The following is a 20,341-nucleotide window of genomic DNA, read 5'->3' as shown; positions in this document are numbered from 1 at the left end:
TGTATTTATTTTAGACAGTACACTTTATAAGTTAACTTGTTTTATAGATACAGCGAGGGATGACTCCTTTACGCTCTGAATGATTCGGATCAGCTGGTTGTTGTGTTAGTGGCATTCCAAACACTTGTTGCTAGCAGGGAAGTTGTACAACACCCTCTGGTGGACAAACCATCCAACATCAATGCTGATAACATGGCTGAAGGGTGTTTCTCCTGTTTTCTTTATTTTTTAAACCAGTCATTATAAATACAGATACTGACATATCAGCCAATAGCTAATACAGCGTGGCAATATCAGCCTGCTGATAAATCAGGTACATTTAGAGCTGAATAAAAACCAGGACAGGCAACTTTACCTTGCTTAGTTTTTTGCAAAAACACTAAACTCGTAAAACATTGTTTTATGTCCTGATATTAGACCCAATCCTGCAATCTTATCAAGCTGCCTGCAAGCTCACAGCAATAGAGGAGTTGCTGCTGAGTGGTTGACTGAGACCACTGGACACTGAGTGTGTGTCAGAGAGAATTACATTTACCACTCAAGGTCCAGTTGTTGTATGAACTCATAATTCATATTTTGCCAATAAAAAAGCTCTATTGGTGAGTGAAAGATACCTCCTTCTGTTAGGGGCATTTCTCTCTGAGTAATGTTAGCGTTTCTGTCCTAAACAAACCCTCTGCTTTCTTTATGCTTTTATTGGAGATGAGGACGGGGGCCAAATGCACAAGTTCCAAATATTGGGGGACACATACCCAGAAAACTACAGCTGCAAATCAAAACAAGAAAACAAACAAAAAAAACTGTACTTGCACATTTTTTAAATGTATGTCAGACATCCACATGTAACTTTACTGAAGAGGAAGCAAAACTTACTGAATGGAGCACAGATTAACAACCATTTCAGTTTTCTGTGCTCAGATCAAATTTGTCCCATCTCATATATATATGATATTTCTTTCAGTATTTTGATCTGGAACTCTCCGCCAGAGTTTGTTTAGTTGACTGATGGTGCCACGTATTCAGTCAGTAAAAGTGACATAAGAAAGCAGAGCCATTAGGGAGTATTTGTTACTTTTGTAACTTCTAAAAGAAGCCGTGCTTCTGTGTGGCTTTGAACGATAAACCGTGGGAGCGTGCAGGTTGTGTAAGAGGCTATATCTTTGAGTTTTTGTCCCTGTATTGGGAGATAGAGAGCAGGGTGTAAAGAGGGACTTAAAGCAGGGGATAAGAAATACTGACAAGTGCATCACTTCATCTAACGTCCCAATGGTGTCGCCTGTGACAACATAATCCCTGTGAGTGTACAGCGCGTGCATACACACACTGCAATCCCATTACAGATGAAGGCCGAGATACAGAGAGCAAGAGGAAGGCATGGTCAGATTGCCCGATAAATAGAGAAGATAGGCAGACAAATAGCTAGAGAAGGAGAAGGAAAGAGCGAGAGAGAGTGAGAGGGGGAAGAGTTGCTGCTGTTCAGAATGGCGATTGATCACATACACAAAATACAAGCTCCCCCTGAGGAGGGATTACAGACACTCCGCTGTCCTCCTCCATTTCCTCCTCTCCTCGTCTCTAATCCCTTTGTCTCGTCTTCTCTTTAATGTGTTCTGCTGCCCTTCCCACTTTCTGATCACCTCTTTTCTCCCCGTCCTCATCCTTCTTCTTCCCTCTGGCTAGTTGCAGGAGGGTAATAAGGATCTGCATGCAGCAGCTGTGAAGGTGCTGACAAACAGAAAAGTCTCAGATGGAACTGTCTCTCTGTGTGTCTGTGTGATTTATCTAACTTCTCCTGAGCCCAGCAATACAGCAGAACCTGGTGCAGAGTGAGATGTGTTTGAGGAAGCTGTTGATTATATGTGTGTGTGCAGGTGGTAGCGTGGGATATGTGTGTTTGCTGCTCACCTGTACTGAGTGAAAGGAGTGAGGTCTGGGATTTCCAGAGTGTCTGCATCTGGCTGGTTGTCTTTTTGGTACACAACTTTCCACTCCTCCTCTTTTCCATCATCCTTCACCACCTGTTGAAAAGGTAATCAGATGGAAGACAGTTTCTCTTTTGCTTGATTTGTCAATAAGAGCTGACCACAAAAGTGTGCATGCAACACAAACACAGTCACACGCACCTGTCCTTCAACTATCCACCGTGATATGGCAGTCTTGCCATCAGGACCGGGTCGAAATCTCACCGTTGCGGTCCGAGGGCTGATGTTGGAGATGACTAAGTTTGAAGGAGCACCAGGAAGTTCTGCAGATAGAAAACAGAAAAAACAGTGCTTTAGCCTATATGCAGATAGTGCTTGCAAGATACCTGTCACTGCTGCATATTATTGATAATCATGCAGATATGTAAAACATTTACTGGAAAAAAAGATTATTACATGTTCCTTTTTAATGAGAACAGAAGTCTGTGTATGGCTTTAAGATGTCTTAAATATTCACTGGCAATTTCATTAGGTATAACTTTTCGACTAGTCATTAAAACAAATATTTAGGCAGCCGATCACATGGCAGCAACTCAGTGCATTTATGCATGTAGACATGGTTAAGATGTTTACTTGATGAGTTCCAACCAAGCGTCAGAACAGGAAAGAAAAGTGATTTAAGTGGCTTTGCATATGCTATGGTTGTTTGTGCCAGACGGGCTGGTATGTGCAATTTTCCCACAGAATGATCTCTAGTGTTTAAAGAGAATGGTCTGAAAAAGAGAAAATATCCAGCAAGTTCAGCTCTCTGGGTGAAAACACCTTGTTGATACTAATGGCCATACTGCTTTGAGCTGCGAGGACGGCAACAGGAACTCATAAACCACTTGTTACAACCAAGGTATGCAGAAGAATGTACGACACGACGAACGTTAAAGCAGACGAGTTGCAGCAGAACAAGACCACACCAGGTGCCCGTTCTGGTAGCTACAGACAGAAAACTGGGGCTACAATTTGCATTGGATCAGCAAAAGTGTACAATGGAAGGAACAGGATTTGAACAGAAAGTGAATTTGGTGTAAACAACATGAAAGCATGGCTCCATCCTGCTTGTATAAACAGTTTCAGCTGCAGGTGGTGGTGCAATGGCGGGGGATATTCTCTTGGCACACTTAACCACAGCGTACCCATCTTCTGATGGCAATTTCAGCAGGAAAACACACCATGTCACAAAGCTCAAACCATCTCAAGCTGGTTTATTGAACATAACAATGAGTTCACTGTTCTCAAATGGCCTCCACACTCAATTGAACAGAGTACCCCTGAGATGTGATGATGTGGAAAAGGAGATTTGTATTACAAATGTCGAGCTGAGAAATTTGTAAAAAGTTTGTGAGACTATCACAGCATGGCCCAAAATCTCCGAGGAATAGTTCACCTTATTCTGAAGGCAACCCACCGGTATTAACAAGGTGTAACTAATAAAGTGGCCAGTGGATTTAGATTTGAGGAAAGAAAACTAAAACACCTCCTACTGCAGGTGCTGCGATAACCACATAAATACACATCCAGTTAGAGACCTGTGTTTTGTCCAAACCGTAAAGGACACATGGACAAATGAATGAATTGTCCACGGCATGGAAGAAGACTGATTGTAGGATTGAAGATTCTGGATTGTAAATAAGAGCAGAATAAAAAATATATTAACACTGAAATGTTTTTATCTGCAAACAGATACAAATATGTAAAATGGCATAACTGACAAAAACATGTCTGAGAATTGCCACATGGCTAATGTGAGATAGAAAAAAAGAAGCATGAATCATGCTGCCAAGTACGAAAGCCAAAAAAATTCCTCCAGTACTTTTAATGTTTCCATGTTTGACCATACAAAAGTATGATTAAAAAGGTTGTTGTTAACTAAAGTACAAGAATCTCTGCATTTTTTTCTCTCTCAGAAGAATTCAGTCCAAATTTCCAAGGTCAATAACACAATGCAGTGAGACAGTGACACAGCACAGCAGTGGAGGTAAGATGAAGGTTTCAATATGTCCCATATAAAGTCTCTAAATGTCAAAATAGGCGGAATTCTTATGACAGTATTGTGGGAGGGCAATGACAAAAGTGAGAATCTGACTTGGTGGAGATGACCACCCCCACCTGTACACTCCAGCAGCAGCCAGTCAATCAGCAAAGTACAGAACTGCAGAGCTTATCTGACAAAATGTAGCTGGAACCTAAAGGATTTCAGTTTTGCTGTTTATTTTCTCTTCCCCCCCCCCCCAAAAATATCAATGATTAACTGTGGAAACATCAACTTTAAAAAGCTTTTGGCTGTGATGATAACTTGTCTCGGCAAAGCTAATTAGACAGTAATTGTCATCCCCAACTGGCAAATGCTACACACTTGAAAGCAAAGCGTGACAGTATCAATAACTGCAAGAAAGAATAATTGGAAATCAACTATTTCATCTAACAGCACAAAAGAAATTCTCTGACAATAAAAAATCACTGATGTGGCCCAAGTTTGTTCAGCGACAACAAAACACGGCCGACTAAAAGTCTAAAAAGTTGCTTCTGTCTTACTCAGAATGAGAGCCGAGCTGAATCTGGCCGACAACAACCACAAAACAACTATTATTTTCTCCCTGTGGTGAGTTTTCTTTTTTAAAACCTTGAATAAATCACAGAGGAATAATGATACGTTTTGTATGCACAATTCAAGCAGAACTAAATATTCCTATTAAAGGTTTTTACAGCTCCACCTTTCAAATGCCACACGCGCACACTCACACGTTTTATAGCTTGGAATAGACTTCTTCACTGACAGCTGTTGAATTGAACTGCCATTGGTCTGGCAGGCGGCACATATGACAACGGCTCGGAAGACGGCGTCTGAAAATCCGCTCGTTTTAATCAGGAGCTAACAGATAAAATATGTGACAGCTTGTTTCTGTTAATGAAATTGGCATAATCAAAAATCATCACAATCCACTTTGCTTCTAAATTATCTCACTCAATCAAGACCGAGCACTTTAGAGCCTCTTTTCAAACACTTCTCTCGGCTGTGTTTGCTTAATACTTGGTACCTCTGGACGGCGTGATCTGCTGTAATCCATCCAATTCTGTTGCAAGCGCCGTGTTTGCCGAACACAACAAAATACACGTTTGTAAAGCCGACGCATTAAGCCAAATGGCGTAAATCGGACAGATTTCGAAGAATACCTGAGAGGATTCCTCATTGAAACGGGACAACAAAACAACCGTCCAACCGTTGTGGAAACAAGGCATCATTTAGTCTGGATACAGTGCGGTTCATGTGTGCACCGCAAGACAAATTACAGCTATCAGCAAACTCTGCTCTGTAAATGCACGCAGCAAACTTGTAAGGGTTATATGTGGCAATGTTGATATCAGCTGCCTCGCGCAGATGAATGACAAAACTCCATGAATATATGAATAAATAAACAAGACAAGAATCTATACTCTGTGGATCTCTCTCTTCCTCTCTCGCTCTCTCGCTGCTCATTCTTTAGTTCTTTTTCCCCACCTAATATTCAGCCCTTCGTCTTTCCTTCAGTCTTTTGCTTTCATGAATTAATGAATAACCTCCAAATCTGAACTGTCTGTATCCATCTTGCTTTCACTTTTTCTTCTTTTATTCATAAATTAGTAATCAGAAAATGTTAGGACAAAAATCCCGCTGTATGAGCTGTGTTTTTTTCTCCATTCTCCCACACTTTGCTTTCCGCCTCTGAGTCCATTTCTGAGACACTTTGGTCTTCGACTCTTTGGAGATTGGATTTTCTCATGTTTTCTGTTCTTCCCTCATTATGTTCCTCCATCTTCTTCTTTTTCCCCCTTCTTCAGTCCTGCTCTTTGATTGTCTCTTGCCCTCTCTCTTCCATTGCTGCATTTCTTCCACTTTGCCATTTGCAGTTAATCAGCGCTAATAATGATTGCAACTTGGCCTAAGTCCAAACGCACAGAACACACAGACACACACACACACACACACAATTGCAGCTTACACTAAAGCACTCTCTGAGATGCTGTAAATGACCGGCTCTTGTGTGTGACTGTGTTTGTCGATATGTGCGCTCGCTGTGTGGGTGATGATTCATGGATTCACAGTAACAGCTACTTATCAGCCTGAGGGAAGACAATGGCATCGCAACAGCTCATCACTCATATTTACTCGGCTCCACACACACAAACAGACACACACACCCCCAGATACACACACATGAAAAACAGTTTTTAACATCCGCTGTCACAGGCACCGGTGCGTTTATTTATTGTACCTGGTGGGACCCCGGTGGAGATGGTGGAGGATGTGACCACGCCCCGTCCTGCAGCAGTGAGCGCAGCCACTTGTATTGTGTACACGGTGGTGGAGGTGAGGCCGGTCAGCTGGTACTGCAGGGTGGAGTTGGGCAAGGAGCGTTCCTCGCGACTTGACTCCACATTCGGCACTTCCCACCACAGCATGTAACCTGCGGGGTGTAGCGCACACGCTGGGTTAATAAAGGCGCATATAGACACAAGCAGACACAAGTACACACACAAGCACGTGTGCAAAAGCGCACACACGTACAAATAATGAGAGGTGCAGAGCCATAAAGGAGGGGAGAGTACAGAAGGGGTAACTCCAGTCAAAATCCTGTCTGTCCCATCGCATCTTTGCAGTCATGCATCACACTCCACCTTCAAATGTGTGTGTGAGTGAGGCCATTTGTGTGTAAAGCCCCGGAGAGAGTGAATGGTCCCTCATCTGTCTCCCTGCTCACCAGGTGCTGGATGAAAAGCAGGTTGAGGAGAAAAGAGTAAATGTGCAAGGTGACCTTGATTGAATACCCATTTTCTCACTCCTCTGAGTGTGTATGCTGACTGGAAAGCCACTGCTCCCTGTGCTGTCGGGTTGTGGTCCTGTGGTGGAGGTGCTGGATGAATGTTGGACAACAACACAAAGACACAAACGTGTAATGTAGAGTTATCACTTAATTCACAGCAGCTTGTTGTGTTCCCCATTGACTAACAGAGCCAAGGAGGAAGTAGGGCTAAATTAATCTGGGGGAAAGTGCCTTGAGCTCTGCGATGTGCTGCACAAACAAGACCACGGGTGTTGGGAGGCGTGGGATGAGGGCATGTTCGAGACAAAAAGAGGAGACAAGCTGCAAAGGGAAAGGATTAGCTGATGATGAATCAGTTACACACAAACGTCTTCTTAGAGATGGGGGACAGTAAGAGACTAAGTGGAGGAAACTGAAGAAACTATAAAGAGAGGGGATGCTTTTATAAATTCACTTAGATTGGTCATTTGAGAAGATTACTTATCTCATCAAAAATGTGGGTAAAGGGGGGAAATTATTAGAGGCTATTTGCAGTTTTGTTTTGCTCCTTTAATTTTACTGTCACGTTGCAAAGATCTAACCGGTGATGATGCCGTTCTTATCTTCAGGTTCTGCCCAGCTGACTCTGAGCGATGTGTCCAAGATTTCAGTGAAGCTTAGACGGCGAACACGTCCAGGGGCTGAAAAACAAAACACACATACACACACGCACAGTGATGTGGATCAGGCAATTTTTGATTGCAAACAAGCACACATCTCTGTCGTACACAGCATATTACCTATGGCCTATGACTTCACAAGCCTCTTCCTAATCACATTGACCAACACACAGACACACACACATACACACACACACACAGGTGGGTGCAACCCTGTCATTTCTCATTTCATCAATCGCTCTCTAACCCCTTCTCCCTGCAGAGCGATTAAGCTATTCATCTGAGACATTCAATAACTCTCATACACTCATACTCGTGCACACACACACACAAACACACACACAGGCGGATGCAAAAAGCTATCATCAAGCAAGAATTACACCCACCGTTAACCCTGCCGACACGCCCAGCAACCAATCAATAACTGGCCACTGCTGTGTATGTGTGTATGTGTGTACGGTACATATGGCTACTAATATCCCTTTCCCACTCAATAATTACTGGTTGGTAATAATTGCTCGTCTGCCTGCCTATAGGCTATTGTGTTTATTTGATGGAGTGATGGTGTGCATGTGCACTTGTAGCTGGGAGTTGCAGCTATTATGTTTATCCATGGAACAGTGGGCTATAAATACCACTAAGCCTGAAAACATATGAGTCAATTCCCTTTAGAAAGACACAACGTAGAGAAAAAAATAAATAAATAAAAGGGAACCGGGAGACGTCCGGGGAAACTAAGAACAAAGAAATTAAAAATGAGTGAAAGGCAACTAAGAGCCTGAAAGAAAGCAGTGAGTGCAGGTGTATTGTGTTTGCTGGGTATTGTGTACACAGCTGTGTATCACACTGATAAAAACAGCTGGACTGAACGGAGAGCTAGCTAATGCACTTTTATTATTATTCACAGGGGAGTTCTTTGTGTTGTTTGCTGGCTTTATTCACGCTGTTGCTCATGTGTTGTGTCTGTGCATGTGTGAATACTCACTGTCCTCATGCGTCTGCACCAGAGTGGGCGGGCTACGGGGACCATCTCCAGGCGTTGTGAAGCAGAGGGTAGAGCCATAGTACCAGGTGAATTTCTTGAGGCCGCTGACCAACCCTGTGTGGCGTGAACTGGGGTAGTCTGGGGTGATGGTTACTATAGTAACGTCCTCTGGAGACTGCTCTGGCCACACTAGCAGCTGTGGTAAATTAGAAAAATTGTCATTAGTGACAGCAATAATAGTCAATGAATCCAACGTAAGTCCAGCAGGTCACCCCAGAACCCGAACTGTCCATCAGAGTTATATTTCCACTATTTTTGTCATTTATTTTGACTCAGCAGCTCCAGGCTACTGGATCCATTATTGGGAGCGCATTTATGAAAGAAAACTTATTTGTACCACAGTATGGGACACAGTGGATCTTTTCAAATTAGAATGATACCCGAGAGTTTTTGTCATTAAAGTTTAAAACTGCCAAATGCTACTGGCAAATCTGACAAACAACTAAACAATAAACATGTTTTATTCTCGAGAAAAGTTATTTGCATTCCAAACAAGCATACTTTTTATTTATCAGTGTAGCACTTCTAAAGTCTTGCCAGCAGGCCGTTGTCAATCACAGCAGCATCTGAGGATATACGCTAAGTTTGATAATCAGTCTAACTAAATGCCTAATGAAAGGTTAATTCATCTTTATAGTGAGACTTCATTTATATTCAGAACCCACTGCAGCCTGGCTTGCGTTATTGCTTTAACCACAAAAACAAACAGTGAAAAGCAAACACTCACATATTCATAATGAGAGATAAGCCACGGGCAACACTATGATGGGGTGCCCATATTGATAGACCCTAATGAAAAAATAAATAACTGGCTAAAATGTGGACAGAACTGAATCTGAATGCAAAGCTGCATCTGAACTGTGCTTTGTACAGATGAAACCAAAGTGGAGATGTTTGGCACGATGCCATAATTGGGAAAAATAAACCAAAAACCCCCACAGCATATCAGCACAAACACCTCAGTCATGATTTGGGATTATTCTGCAGTCACAGGACCTGAGCACCTTGCAGTCACTGAGTCCATCAACTCCTCTGTACTGTATACCAAAGTATTCTACAGTCAATTTGAGTCCATCTGTCTGACAGCTACAGCTTCACAAATCTGCAACAGAAAGGCTGAAAAAGTAAAGAACCAAGGTGTTGCAATGGCCCAGTCAAAGTCCAGAGAGCTGTCCATAAATGAATACCCACAAACCTCAATGAACTGAGGCAACGCTGTAAAGAAGAATGGACCAAACTTCTGCACAATAATGTCAGAGGCCAATAAAGTCATAGAGAAAACAATGCTGCACAAGCTGCTGTCCTGTGGTAGTACACAACTGTCCACAATGGAGTCACAAAATGTCGAACCGAAATCAAGGTGAAGACCACATTTTCAGATATGTGCAGTAATAATGACTGCTAAGTGTGGCTCTGAACGTCAACATGCCATTGAGGCCGGAGGCCTCTATATGTCAGCATTTGATGACTGAAAAAACTCTGACCTGCATGCACAATGCCTCGCTGCTCTGTTGTCTTTGTGAGCTCTGCGATGTGCTGCCTCAAAGGTTCAAGGCTTTTTTTTTTAGGTTACAGTATTTTCTCTCATAGCTACACTGTTAATTGGACAACATGCTTGTGTCTAATGTCACATCGTGCTACCAGCATCGATGCAACTTTCTCCACTCAGTTACTACTGTGCATGAACAGCACATCTGCTATTTATTCAGAGAAAATGTCTCATGCTTGTTAACCATGCTGGTTTTTGGGGTGTTGTGGATTATAGCAGCACATCCTCTTGACATTACTTACTTACATGTTTCACTTAAAACAGCACAGTGGGACAAGCTTTCCAAAAACTCACCTCTATAGCTCCGTGGATCTAAACGCATTAAGTGAAAAAGAAATCTTTCAGATTACTACAGTAAAGGATCTGCTGTGCACATTGTATCACATCTAGCTGCAACAGGACACCAGCTCAAAAAAGCTTTGCTTTTCCTCCTAAAGGGTGCACCACTGCACCCAGTGTGTCACAGTAAAACAGCATTTTCTATGTTTTCAATTATAATTCTACTGTATTATCTGCACAGTACAGTGCAGTGGAGTAAGAGTGCTGATGTGGCATCCTCGAGCTCACTTTCAAAGGGTGCTGGGATGATTGGGTTTTCTGTTGATAATGTGTGTGTGTGTGTGTGTGTGTGTGTGTGTGTGTGTGTGTGTGTGTGTGTGTGTGTGTGTGTGTGTGTGTGTGTGTAAAGGTGTGTATTTAGAAGTGGGTTGCAATGGAAATGCATATTTTTGTCGTATAGAGATGACGTGTTTGACAGACAGGAAGGAATGAGTGAAGATACTTTCAAGGACAAGTAAATAAAAGACATGAAACTCATTAGAAGTGTCTGGTTCTTTATCTGGCTGAGAGTTTTGAGCTACATTATTAAGGGCATTGTATATAGTCAGTGATCTGTGGGGGTTAGGGTGGGGTGAAATGAGATGAAGCTTTGCTTCATATCCTCTTTTAATTAATATCATTATCAACTGCCCCTCTAAGCAGCACAACACACCCAAAGAAGCACACCCACGTGCACGGCAGCACTCACAGGCTGCAGTGGCAACATCAGAGAGTAACATCCAAAAGATGGAAAGCCATATAGTATTTATCAACCAATATTCCCACTCTAAAACAGACCCAGTGACGCAAAGCTACAATGATGTGTTTTCTTTGTCATCTTAATCAGTTCCTTAGGGGTTGGCTGCTACAATGAAGTGAAAAATAAATTGCCGACCAGAACTACATAAAGATCCCTCACGATATTCAGTCATTTTCTCTCACACGTCCCCATTTCCCTGCTTCTTTATTACCATTATTATTATGATCTTCTCTCTCTCTCCATATTTTCTTGGCATCCACTAATATTTCCCCTTTTTTAATCCCTTCTTTTATTTTTTGCTCCATCAGTAATTTTCTTCTTCTTGGAATCGACCCCGCGCTTGACTTGGATTACGACTTGGAGTAAACAAGAACACAGGAGCAGAGAGAAGAACATGACCTCTGAGCTGAACTCCATTTCTTTTCCAAACTTCAATTATTAAAATAGTGAATAAAATATTGAGTAATCTGTTTTTCTTCATTCTGTTTTTGAGAGTCAGGTCAAAGTCAGTCATGGGCAAACTTCAGTTTGTGTAGAAACAAAACGTAAAGATAGAGGATGACATTGGACATTTAAAAGAGTTATTTGGTCCTTCAAATATTTTATGAAATATTTCATGTTAAAGAAATTTGTCAACACATCAAAAACTGACTTAAAATGTAAGAAAAAAGAATAAGCAGTGAAGCATATTCAGAGACTTACCTTGTACCCCTGGTTGATGCCATTAATGAATTGCTGAGGTGGAGGGTTCCAAGTGAATTGGATAGTAGTTGAATTTATAGCAACAACTTGGACTTCCTGCGGAGGTGCTGTGGGAACTGAAGGCAGAGACAAAAACAGGGATGCTTAACTGCAACAGGTTCACCAAGAGGAAGGTTGTGTTTTTATATAGTGAAAAAAACATTATTAAGACTTGTAGGCCCAAGCTGCAGAACTGTTCTTTTTTGTTTTGCTTTTTCTTTTTAAATAAGTGGTAGCTGTAAAAATATGAACCCGCACCACAGTTCAATGATTTATGTGGAGGCTCTGCTCATTTAATTAAAAGAAATAACTGCTAAGCTTGCAAAATAAAATGGCAAACCTATCCCTTTGTTCTTTGCTTAAAATGAACGTATTGTCTGAAAAGCTAACTACTATAATCTATTGTATTTTGCATATTAGTACCTTATTAATCTCTATATGAACATGTCAACTCTGCAGGCAAAGTGACAAGATTTTGGGGACCATGACGTATGTGATGATTTTCTTTTTATTCCCCCTTTAAATGCATCTGCATTAGTAAACAACGACTGGCAAACACACAGGAAGTGTTGGCCTGGATATCTGCTGGCTACAAGGAAAGCCACGAAAAATGGGCCGACGTTCCCCAGAGCTGATGGGGTTCCCTGATTGTTGTTACCTTATAGGATTGACTGAATGAGATTAGGGTGTTGATGCATTACCGGCTGACTGTGAAAAAGGATGACTCACTGGATTTGCTAGCTCACAGTATCAACGTAACACCCATTGTACTAACCCAGCAGCCCTTTCAGCCATGAACTGCCCATTACGGCATGATTTACTGATTAAAAACAGAACTGAGTTGATTAAGGAAACAAGACGCTTGATCTATATTAATATTTAACAGACAAAAGGCCCTCCTATGACTCAGTGTCACAAAACACCTTTAATTTGAAGAACTCTTCCTCTCTTTTTTAAGTGGCTCTTTCTTTCAGGCCACAAAGCTTGAACTTTTTGTTAAGTGTGTTAAGCCTTGATGACATAACATCAATAGGGCAATTTTTTAAAGCTTTGGAAATCTGCCTTCAGAGCCACGGCAGCAGTCCCCTTTACCCCTTTCTCCACTGACGCAGCTCCCAAACTAGAACTGGTTGAATGCATTTCCACCAAAAAAAGACTGACGCTGGCGCCAAAAAGCTGACACCAGCACGGCACCGCAAAATTGCTGGGCCCAGAGTCAGAACCACGTCAGTGACTGTGGGAACTTCTCCAGTGATTTGCAGCCTACAGATTCTAACTGGCATGATTTTCTTTCCCTTGAAACGGCCCCAACTTCTGCTAGCAAGGTCATGAAATAATCTATCTGAACCTGTCGAAATGAGGACTAGGTCTTAAAAGGCTCTGCACCAGCACTGTGTTCAGCAAAAAGAAGCAGCAGTGACGGGTGTTAAATCACTCGAGCTCACATTTATCTTACGTATACATATGCGTTCATCCATGAAGTATTTATAGCATTTATTTGTCACATTACTATGTATTATTTATCTCTTAAAGAGCAGAAAAAAAGCCTGCAACCGTCCATGTTGCTGACAATGTTAAATAAATTTGATCCATCTGTGTTTAAGTTTGAATACAAGTTTAAAAATGTTCTGTGCATTCAAATGAAAGCAAGATGGTGACGATTTCAAATGACAGAATCTGAAACATGCACGAGCTCGGTCGAGGCATTCATCAGCTGCCTAAGAGTGAGTCGGAGAATAAAGAGTGCAACGCGATAAGATAGAAGCTGTGGAAAATACTGTGTATACAGCAGCAGTTTTTCATATGAAATGTAGCTTATTTGTTCAAGATGGAAAAAAGAAGGCTGGCAGGAGGTAAATACTGCAAACAAGCGCAGAACATGTTTGGTTCTCACAAGCTGAATGCATTTTGCATCACCCAACACCGCCTGTGCTGTTTATTTTTTCTTCTTTCCCCTTTCTTTTGTGTCCGTGTGTGAATGGTTCTCTGCACGTAGATCTTTATTTATTTATTTATCTATGTTATGTGAACTCTATTAAAACAGTTGGTCATTTAGATGGAGGGTGGGGAGCAGAGTGAATAAACATCAAAGCCAGGAACAGAGAGAAAAAGGGGTGACAGTGAGATTTGTGTGCATGCGAGCGTGTGCGCCTGTTACTGAGTGCAGATGTGTGTGTGTGTGCGCGAGTGTCTGTGGGCACATGTTATGGTGATTACACAGTAAGGGGTTTATGCTGATGCTAGAGAGCCACAGAGTGATAATGTACTGTTGCATGATGGGAATGCCCTTTACATTTTACATTTGAGCTGAAGTGGCCAGATGAAACACGCGCACCCACGCGCACAAACACAAAGTGGGTGGAAAGAGACCAAAACAAAAACTAGTGAAAAATGGTGTTGCTGGTGATGTTGCAAGGAGGGGGAACAAAGAATGAGAAAAGTTTGAGGGAGACAGAAGATTAATTGATGTTAAAGATGCTCTCTCCCTCCCTGCCATGCTGATTGTGCTCCTGGGGACTGGCTTCTAACCCCTTGCAGCTCACAGCTTCAGATAAAACACTAAACTCTTCCCTTTGGGTGAATCTTAGTATGCGTGTAAGGCTGCTTGTGAGAGAGAGAGCAATGTTATCAGAGTCTACCACAGAGTTTAGCTTCATCCTTTCAGAGACACTGAGAGAGAGAAAATGTCGAATCCATCGCAGCCACTCCCATTAAACCACATTAGAATAATTAATGAGCCTAACTCCCTTTCCTGAGTCTATAAACCTGTCCCGAACTCTTGTAATAATGACTCTGAGTTTTATGTGCGAGCGTGCATGTGTGTGTGTGTGTTTGGCCCATGTTTAATACAGATAATATACTGTTGAAATAAAAGCCAGGAAAAGACGAACACGCGTTTAAAGGAGATTTACCCCGACAACCACTTCCTCTCATCTCACTTTACAGTCTTCACTTACATTCTTCCTCATTTCATACTCTTCCTTTATTTATGTTGAGAGACTTCAAAGCGTGTTGCTCTTTCCAGCCATATTTATTAAATGTATTATATGCCATGTTTTATATTTATAGAGCAATACAGAAACTCTTTCCCCATGAATTCCCCCCAGTTCATCTCAATGTGCTCGTTGGCCAGATGGGAGATGTAGTCCCTCCAGCATGTCCTGGGTCGCCCCTAGGGTCTCCTCCCAGTCGAGTGAAGCTGGTATGCCTGCGAGGAAATGCCTCAGGCACAACAAGTCTGAACCACATCAAACGACACCCCTCTAAGTGAGAGTGAAGCTTGTCAGGTTATGGAGAAACTTCGTTGCAGGTGCTGGTAACTGATCTCAGTCGTCTGATCCCCACCCAAAAACATTAAACAGATGAGGATGTAAGTATATATACTCACTGCCACAATACGAGGGAAACTGAAAAATACAAATGGACCTTTACTGTCAGCTTAGCTATAAAACTATAGTCCTTTTTTTATCTCTATAGTTGTGTTATTGTGAAAACAAACTGAACATTTAAGGCTTCGTTGTATTTTGGATACTGTTTATATGCTAATATGTTGTTTGTTTAATGCCATATTACAATGCATGATTTATTCAGCTTTGGTCAGATAATGCTCATGTTTGCATGTCAAGTTTCAACAGTCAGTCTCTCAGGAATAGCTTCCTTAACACTTCATTTGCATTTAATTCGCATAGAAAGTGAACATGTGAATCCCTCGTTGTCCCCTGGATTACATAATACATAAAGTCTGCTCATAAGTCAAAGCTCATAATGTGTGATGGCTCTGATGTGAAGTCTTTTCCGGCCCGTATTTAAAGATTCACGGACCAAGGAAGAGTTCTTCTTGGGTTACTAACTCAACAGTGTCTCACTATTTTATATTTAGCAGCGTGCATATGGAGCAGTGATTAAAAACCTCTCAGAACGACTTGGTATATTTGCTTTGAGAAATAAAAGTGTGTGCATACTTACCTCCCTGCAGTGTGTACTCAGTGACAGGGCTGCTGTAGACACCCAGGCCTGCTCCTGTGTAGGCGGCCACCTGGATCTGGTACTGCGTCCAGATGATCAGATCTTTCAGCAGACAGTAGTTGGTCTCTGGGCTGCTGATGTTCTTCTCCTGGTAGTCTCCTGGCAGCCCTGCCAGACGGTACCTACACACATACACACACAGACGCACACACACATTTCAATATGTTGTTTTGCAGAAAAACAAGTTAGGAAAGTAAATTAAATGGTATGAGTCTAACTCACACAAAAAGGCTATACAGTACATTCCTGTCCCAGTAAGTGTGACCACATAGGGAATAAAGTATGCAATAGATTAATGTAAAAACATCAAATGTAGAACAAAAAACATAATCTTCAACCAGAAAATACTTTACATTAATATTTTACATTATTACTTATTTATGATATAATGAAATATTTTCAAGAAATCTCAAAGGTTTACCATCCAGAGAAAACCAACAAACACTGGTCACAGTTAGCTACCTCCCAAACCAGCTCAACCCAATATAGCTGCGTCACGCTAGCGTAAAAACAGGACAGCAACTTCCGTATGACTTAGGAAAAAAAACCAAACCACAGAAGATCATGGTTATCCGGTCACTGCACTGACTCCTTTTCACGTTCGGGTAGTTTCTGCATGCAGATAGAGGCAGAGACAACTTTTGATTGCGTTTGATGAGTTAGCATAACTCATGTGGCATGTGGCATGATTTGCAATAGGAGACTGAACTCGACTGGTTGTCTCCTATACAAAGAAATCCTGCTAGTTAATGTGAATTTTTGTGCATGTAGACAGCAACAGATTTTAGAGTTTCTGCTGACGTATACAGTTAATCACCGTATTATCACAAAGAGATGGCATGCAATTTCCACCTTGACCCCATTCAGCCACATACTGACTGCAGACATCTTATCTGAACATTTAAGACATGTTTTAATGACAGCGCTGGTTTGCTTCCGAATCCCATTTTGTAACCAAAATTTATAAAACAACAAAAAAACAAATGAAGTGAGAGAACTTTATTTCATTTGGTAAAACATGAGATCATTTTTAACTGTGGGGATATTATTTGCAGTTGGAAAACTGATTATTATTATGTGCAATACATGTTAAGTTTCAAATTTCAATAATGTTGTATCATGATTTAAGTAGTGGGATACTGTAACATGTATCATGGGGTATCTGGTTATTTTCCATCTCTAATACTGGACTTTCTGATACGCATGTTCAAATAAATGGAAATAAGCTATTTAGTGTACATTTAAACTTAAACTATGATTAACAATTTTCTGTTAATGTGAAGTCCTTCTACAGCTTCTTAAAGATTAAAAATCTCCAATGTTGGGTAGACATCCCTGACTAGTGCACCTCCAAGGCCTTTGCTTTAGTATATGTGATATAAACGTCCACTTAAAAGGATATATGACCCAACCAGACAGGGAGGTGTAATACCACTTTGGTACTGTACATATCTGATGGAGCTGAATGGAGTAATAATCCCCATGTCAGCGTTTTAATATGAAGCCTATTCACTGTAACAGGATATTCCTACGATTCACCGGCTGAGTCAGCGCTCTGTCACAAATACATGCTGTATACACACACGTAACATGCTCATATACACAAATACACAGACACAAAGTGAGGGGGCGCTGGAGGCCGACGGGGGATCTTTGCAGTGGAGAGGAGATAGACCCTCTCTCTCCACCTGATACAATGACACTCACACTGGGAGAGAAGGAGGAGGAGAAGGAGGGGGAGGGAATGATGTTGGAAACAAGGAGAAAGAGAGTGAGGATCTGCCAGCTGACACAACAAGGAGGAAGGAGATCCAAATGGGAGGGAAGGAGGTGGGAGCTCTGTCCTATAAAGTGGAAATGATATAGTGGGAACGTACGTGTGCGATTCCATTTTCTACTGATTTTCTGAAGTGGATGCAGATAACACAGTGAAGGAGGATAAAGACTAGATAACTTCTACTGCAATTACATGCAAATTTGTTTTAGGCAGCTGATGACGGCTTGATTACACACACTTTGTATCACACTTTGGGTAAACATCAAAAAGGAGGGATGGAGGACTAAAGGGCGGCAGGTGTGTCTGTAAAGACAGCTCTCCTGTGTCTGTCTATCAGACACACTCACACAAACAAACAATGACAGAAAGGAATAGGTATTAGTTCTTGACTTAAGCACAACACACTATAAAACTACAAGTATCACTAATGATTAGCTAGTGGCAGAAATCTAATAGAATAGAGGTACCTGACTGATTTTGTCCAGCTCCAAGTGAAATTGAAAGCTGCAGAATAACCTGACTTTCCCACTTCACCTGACTTCACCCAAAGCTTTCAGGCACAGAGCTCTAAACGAACCCCCTCTCCTATGAGCCAAACATGCTCACAGAGTGTGTTCAGCAGGGTGCAATTTGGTGGTATTGTGAAAAATACTACAAAAAAAAGTCACCTTAGCCATGCCAGCGTCTACAGTCCCATGGAAGTGACCGACCTTAATATGTCAACAGCTTTTCTCCATTAGGTTAAAGTACTGTGTGACAAAGGGCTTGCATTAATGCTAATAGCCAGTGAGTGGAGCCTGAGTAGGTCCAGACTTGCATTAATGAGGACGGTGGTGCATGTAGGTACAGAAGGATGGAGCTGGATGAGGTCAAGTTCCACCCATTTGGCTCTGCGCTGAATACCACTTAGAAAATCCTCAATGTTAAGGTGAAACTAGCTGAACAAAAGTTTAGCAAAGAATTTTCTGGGGTTTATATATAAGCTATTCAACTTGTTCAGCATTATTTTGCTTATTATCAGTAAGAAACATGAAGCAGCCATTATTTGGGCGAAAGAGAGCTGTCGTATTGTGAATAAGCAAAAACAGTCAATCATGAACATGCTATGAAAAAACTTTACATTTTTATGACCTTATACTACAGCAACCACTGTTGTCCTATTCTGAGAGAGATAAAAAAAGGCCTCATCTAGAACACAATGTAACCAGAATGTTTGTGACGCAGCAGCTCATCCGGACTACAATTATGTTCTGTACAACGACGAATGTGACCTTGACCTTGAGCACAGTTTTGTTGATGACTCATTAAGCGATCATTGTGTGCAAATTTTCACTAAAATCTCCAGGAGTATAAAATGCAAGTAAAAACAAAGTACAGAGAATCCCTAAAATCTGTGCTTTTACAAAGTTTATTTTCTTTTAAATGAAGCTGGTAGGAAACAAGGATTATTTAGCAGCACAAATAATGCAAGTTCTGACAGAGAGGAGCCGTAACGAGTCGGCAGTTCATGCACAAACTGCACCAAACTCACAGGACCACCAAGTTTTGCAGAAATCCCAGTGACACTTTCTGCTGCACCCAAGAAGGGAACAAATGTACGGGCCCACTCGCTAAGTCACATGTGCAGTGTACCAGTTCTTTCTGTTACTTTCACTATCCCTACACAGCACAACAACACCCAAACGCGCATGTTTCTGTGTGTGTTTACCTGAGTACATATCCTCTGAGGACGCCATTAAGCTGGGGCTCTGGTGGAGGCTGCCACTGGACCATTATGGACTGGTTTGTGCGCCCACTGGCCACAATATTTTTCGGAGGAGCGCTGGGTGCCTCCTCTCTTAGCATGAGCCTAACGCACACAGACAGAGAGAAAGAGAGAGAGGGACACAGAAAAATTATTATGAATCGAGTTTATTAGACATCGCGTAATGAGAATATCAGTGTCGCCGTAGAAGTGTAGGCGCAGCGTTTATCGTTATCACGGGGCGTCCAAGCAATCACTTATCATACCGTCTGCAGAGGAACACTTTATTAGGCGAGCAGGCTAATAAAAATTTTTTTTAGCAACACTGTTTCCTAAATATCTTCATCTTTTATAGTCGAGGGGGTCAGTGTGCCTCCAAATCAGTGACGGTGTTTGTCAGTGGAGATACACGGGACGGAGCTGCAACTTATTCCAGAAAATCATCTCGCAGTTTAAGCAGCTCTGATGAATTCTTATTGAATTCTGCACTCAGCTTTCTCATTGCTTGTCTCCTGGTGTATCTTCCAATTTCCTTTAATACATTTGTTTTTCATCTCTTGCTATATTGTTCATTTAAAAACAGCCAGCGCTGCTGCTGCTGCTGGGAACGCTTAACGCATCACTTCCAGCGCACCAGAGGATTTCTCCTGGGAATGATTGAGCTGAGATTGGGTGCTTAAAACACAGTTTTCATGAACTCCGTACAAGTTGAGTTGCTGTCGTGTTTTTTGTTTTGTTTTTGTTCGGCAACTTAAAGAAACAAACATGCATTTTCTGCCTGCGTCTTGCAGTCCGGTTGTTTATATTCTGTTTTATTCCTCTCATTTTAACTTTCAGATCTTCCTACTTTAGTTGAATTTGTATTCAAACGCTCTTGTCTGGATAGCGTCTATTTCACCCTCAACCCAACCACAATCCCCCGAGCAGACGAGCTACACAGTGTGACA

General features: G+C 41.7%; 1 protein-coding gene across 2 annotated transcripts in view; it reads right to left on the bottom strand.

The window, feature by feature from the left end:
• LOC113024443 (protein sidekick-1) overlaps positions 1 to 20,341 on the bottom strand; it is a 311,016-nt gene that overhangs the window by 49,123 nt on the left and 241,552 nt on the right. For both annotated transcript variants that reach the window (XM_026171545.1, XM_026171546.1), the window contains 8 exons: positions 19,359 to 19,499; positions 15,814 to 15,995; positions 11,809 to 11,924; positions 8,420 to 8,615; positions 7,357 to 7,455; positions 6,227 to 6,418; positions 2,124 to 2,245; positions 1,906 to 2,018 (listed from right to left, as the gene is read on the bottom strand). In XM_026171545.1, coding sequence (XP_026027330.1) covers positions 1,906 to 2,018; positions 2,124 to 2,245; positions 6,227 to 6,418; positions 7,357 to 7,455; positions 8,420 to 8,615; positions 11,809 to 11,924; positions 15,814 to 15,995; positions 19,359 to 19,499 — 1,161 coding nt within the window. The remainder of the gene's footprint in view (positions 1 to 1,905; positions 2,019 to 2,123; positions 2,246 to 6,226; positions 6,419 to 7,356; positions 7,456 to 8,419; positions 8,616 to 11,808; positions 11,925 to 15,813; positions 15,996 to 19,358; positions 19,500 to 20,341) is intronic.

Source organism: Astatotilapia calliptera, chromosome 6, assembly GCF_900246225.1.
Source record: "Astatotilapia calliptera chromosome 6, fAstCal1.2, whole genome shotgun sequence".
Classification (NCBI taxonomy): Eukaryota; Metazoa; Chordata; class Actinopteri; order Cichliformes; family Cichlidae; genus Astatotilapia; species Astatotilapia calliptera.
The sequence above is the reverse complement of the archived record's forward strand: the minus strand, read 5'-3'. Positions and strand labels throughout refer to the sequence as shown.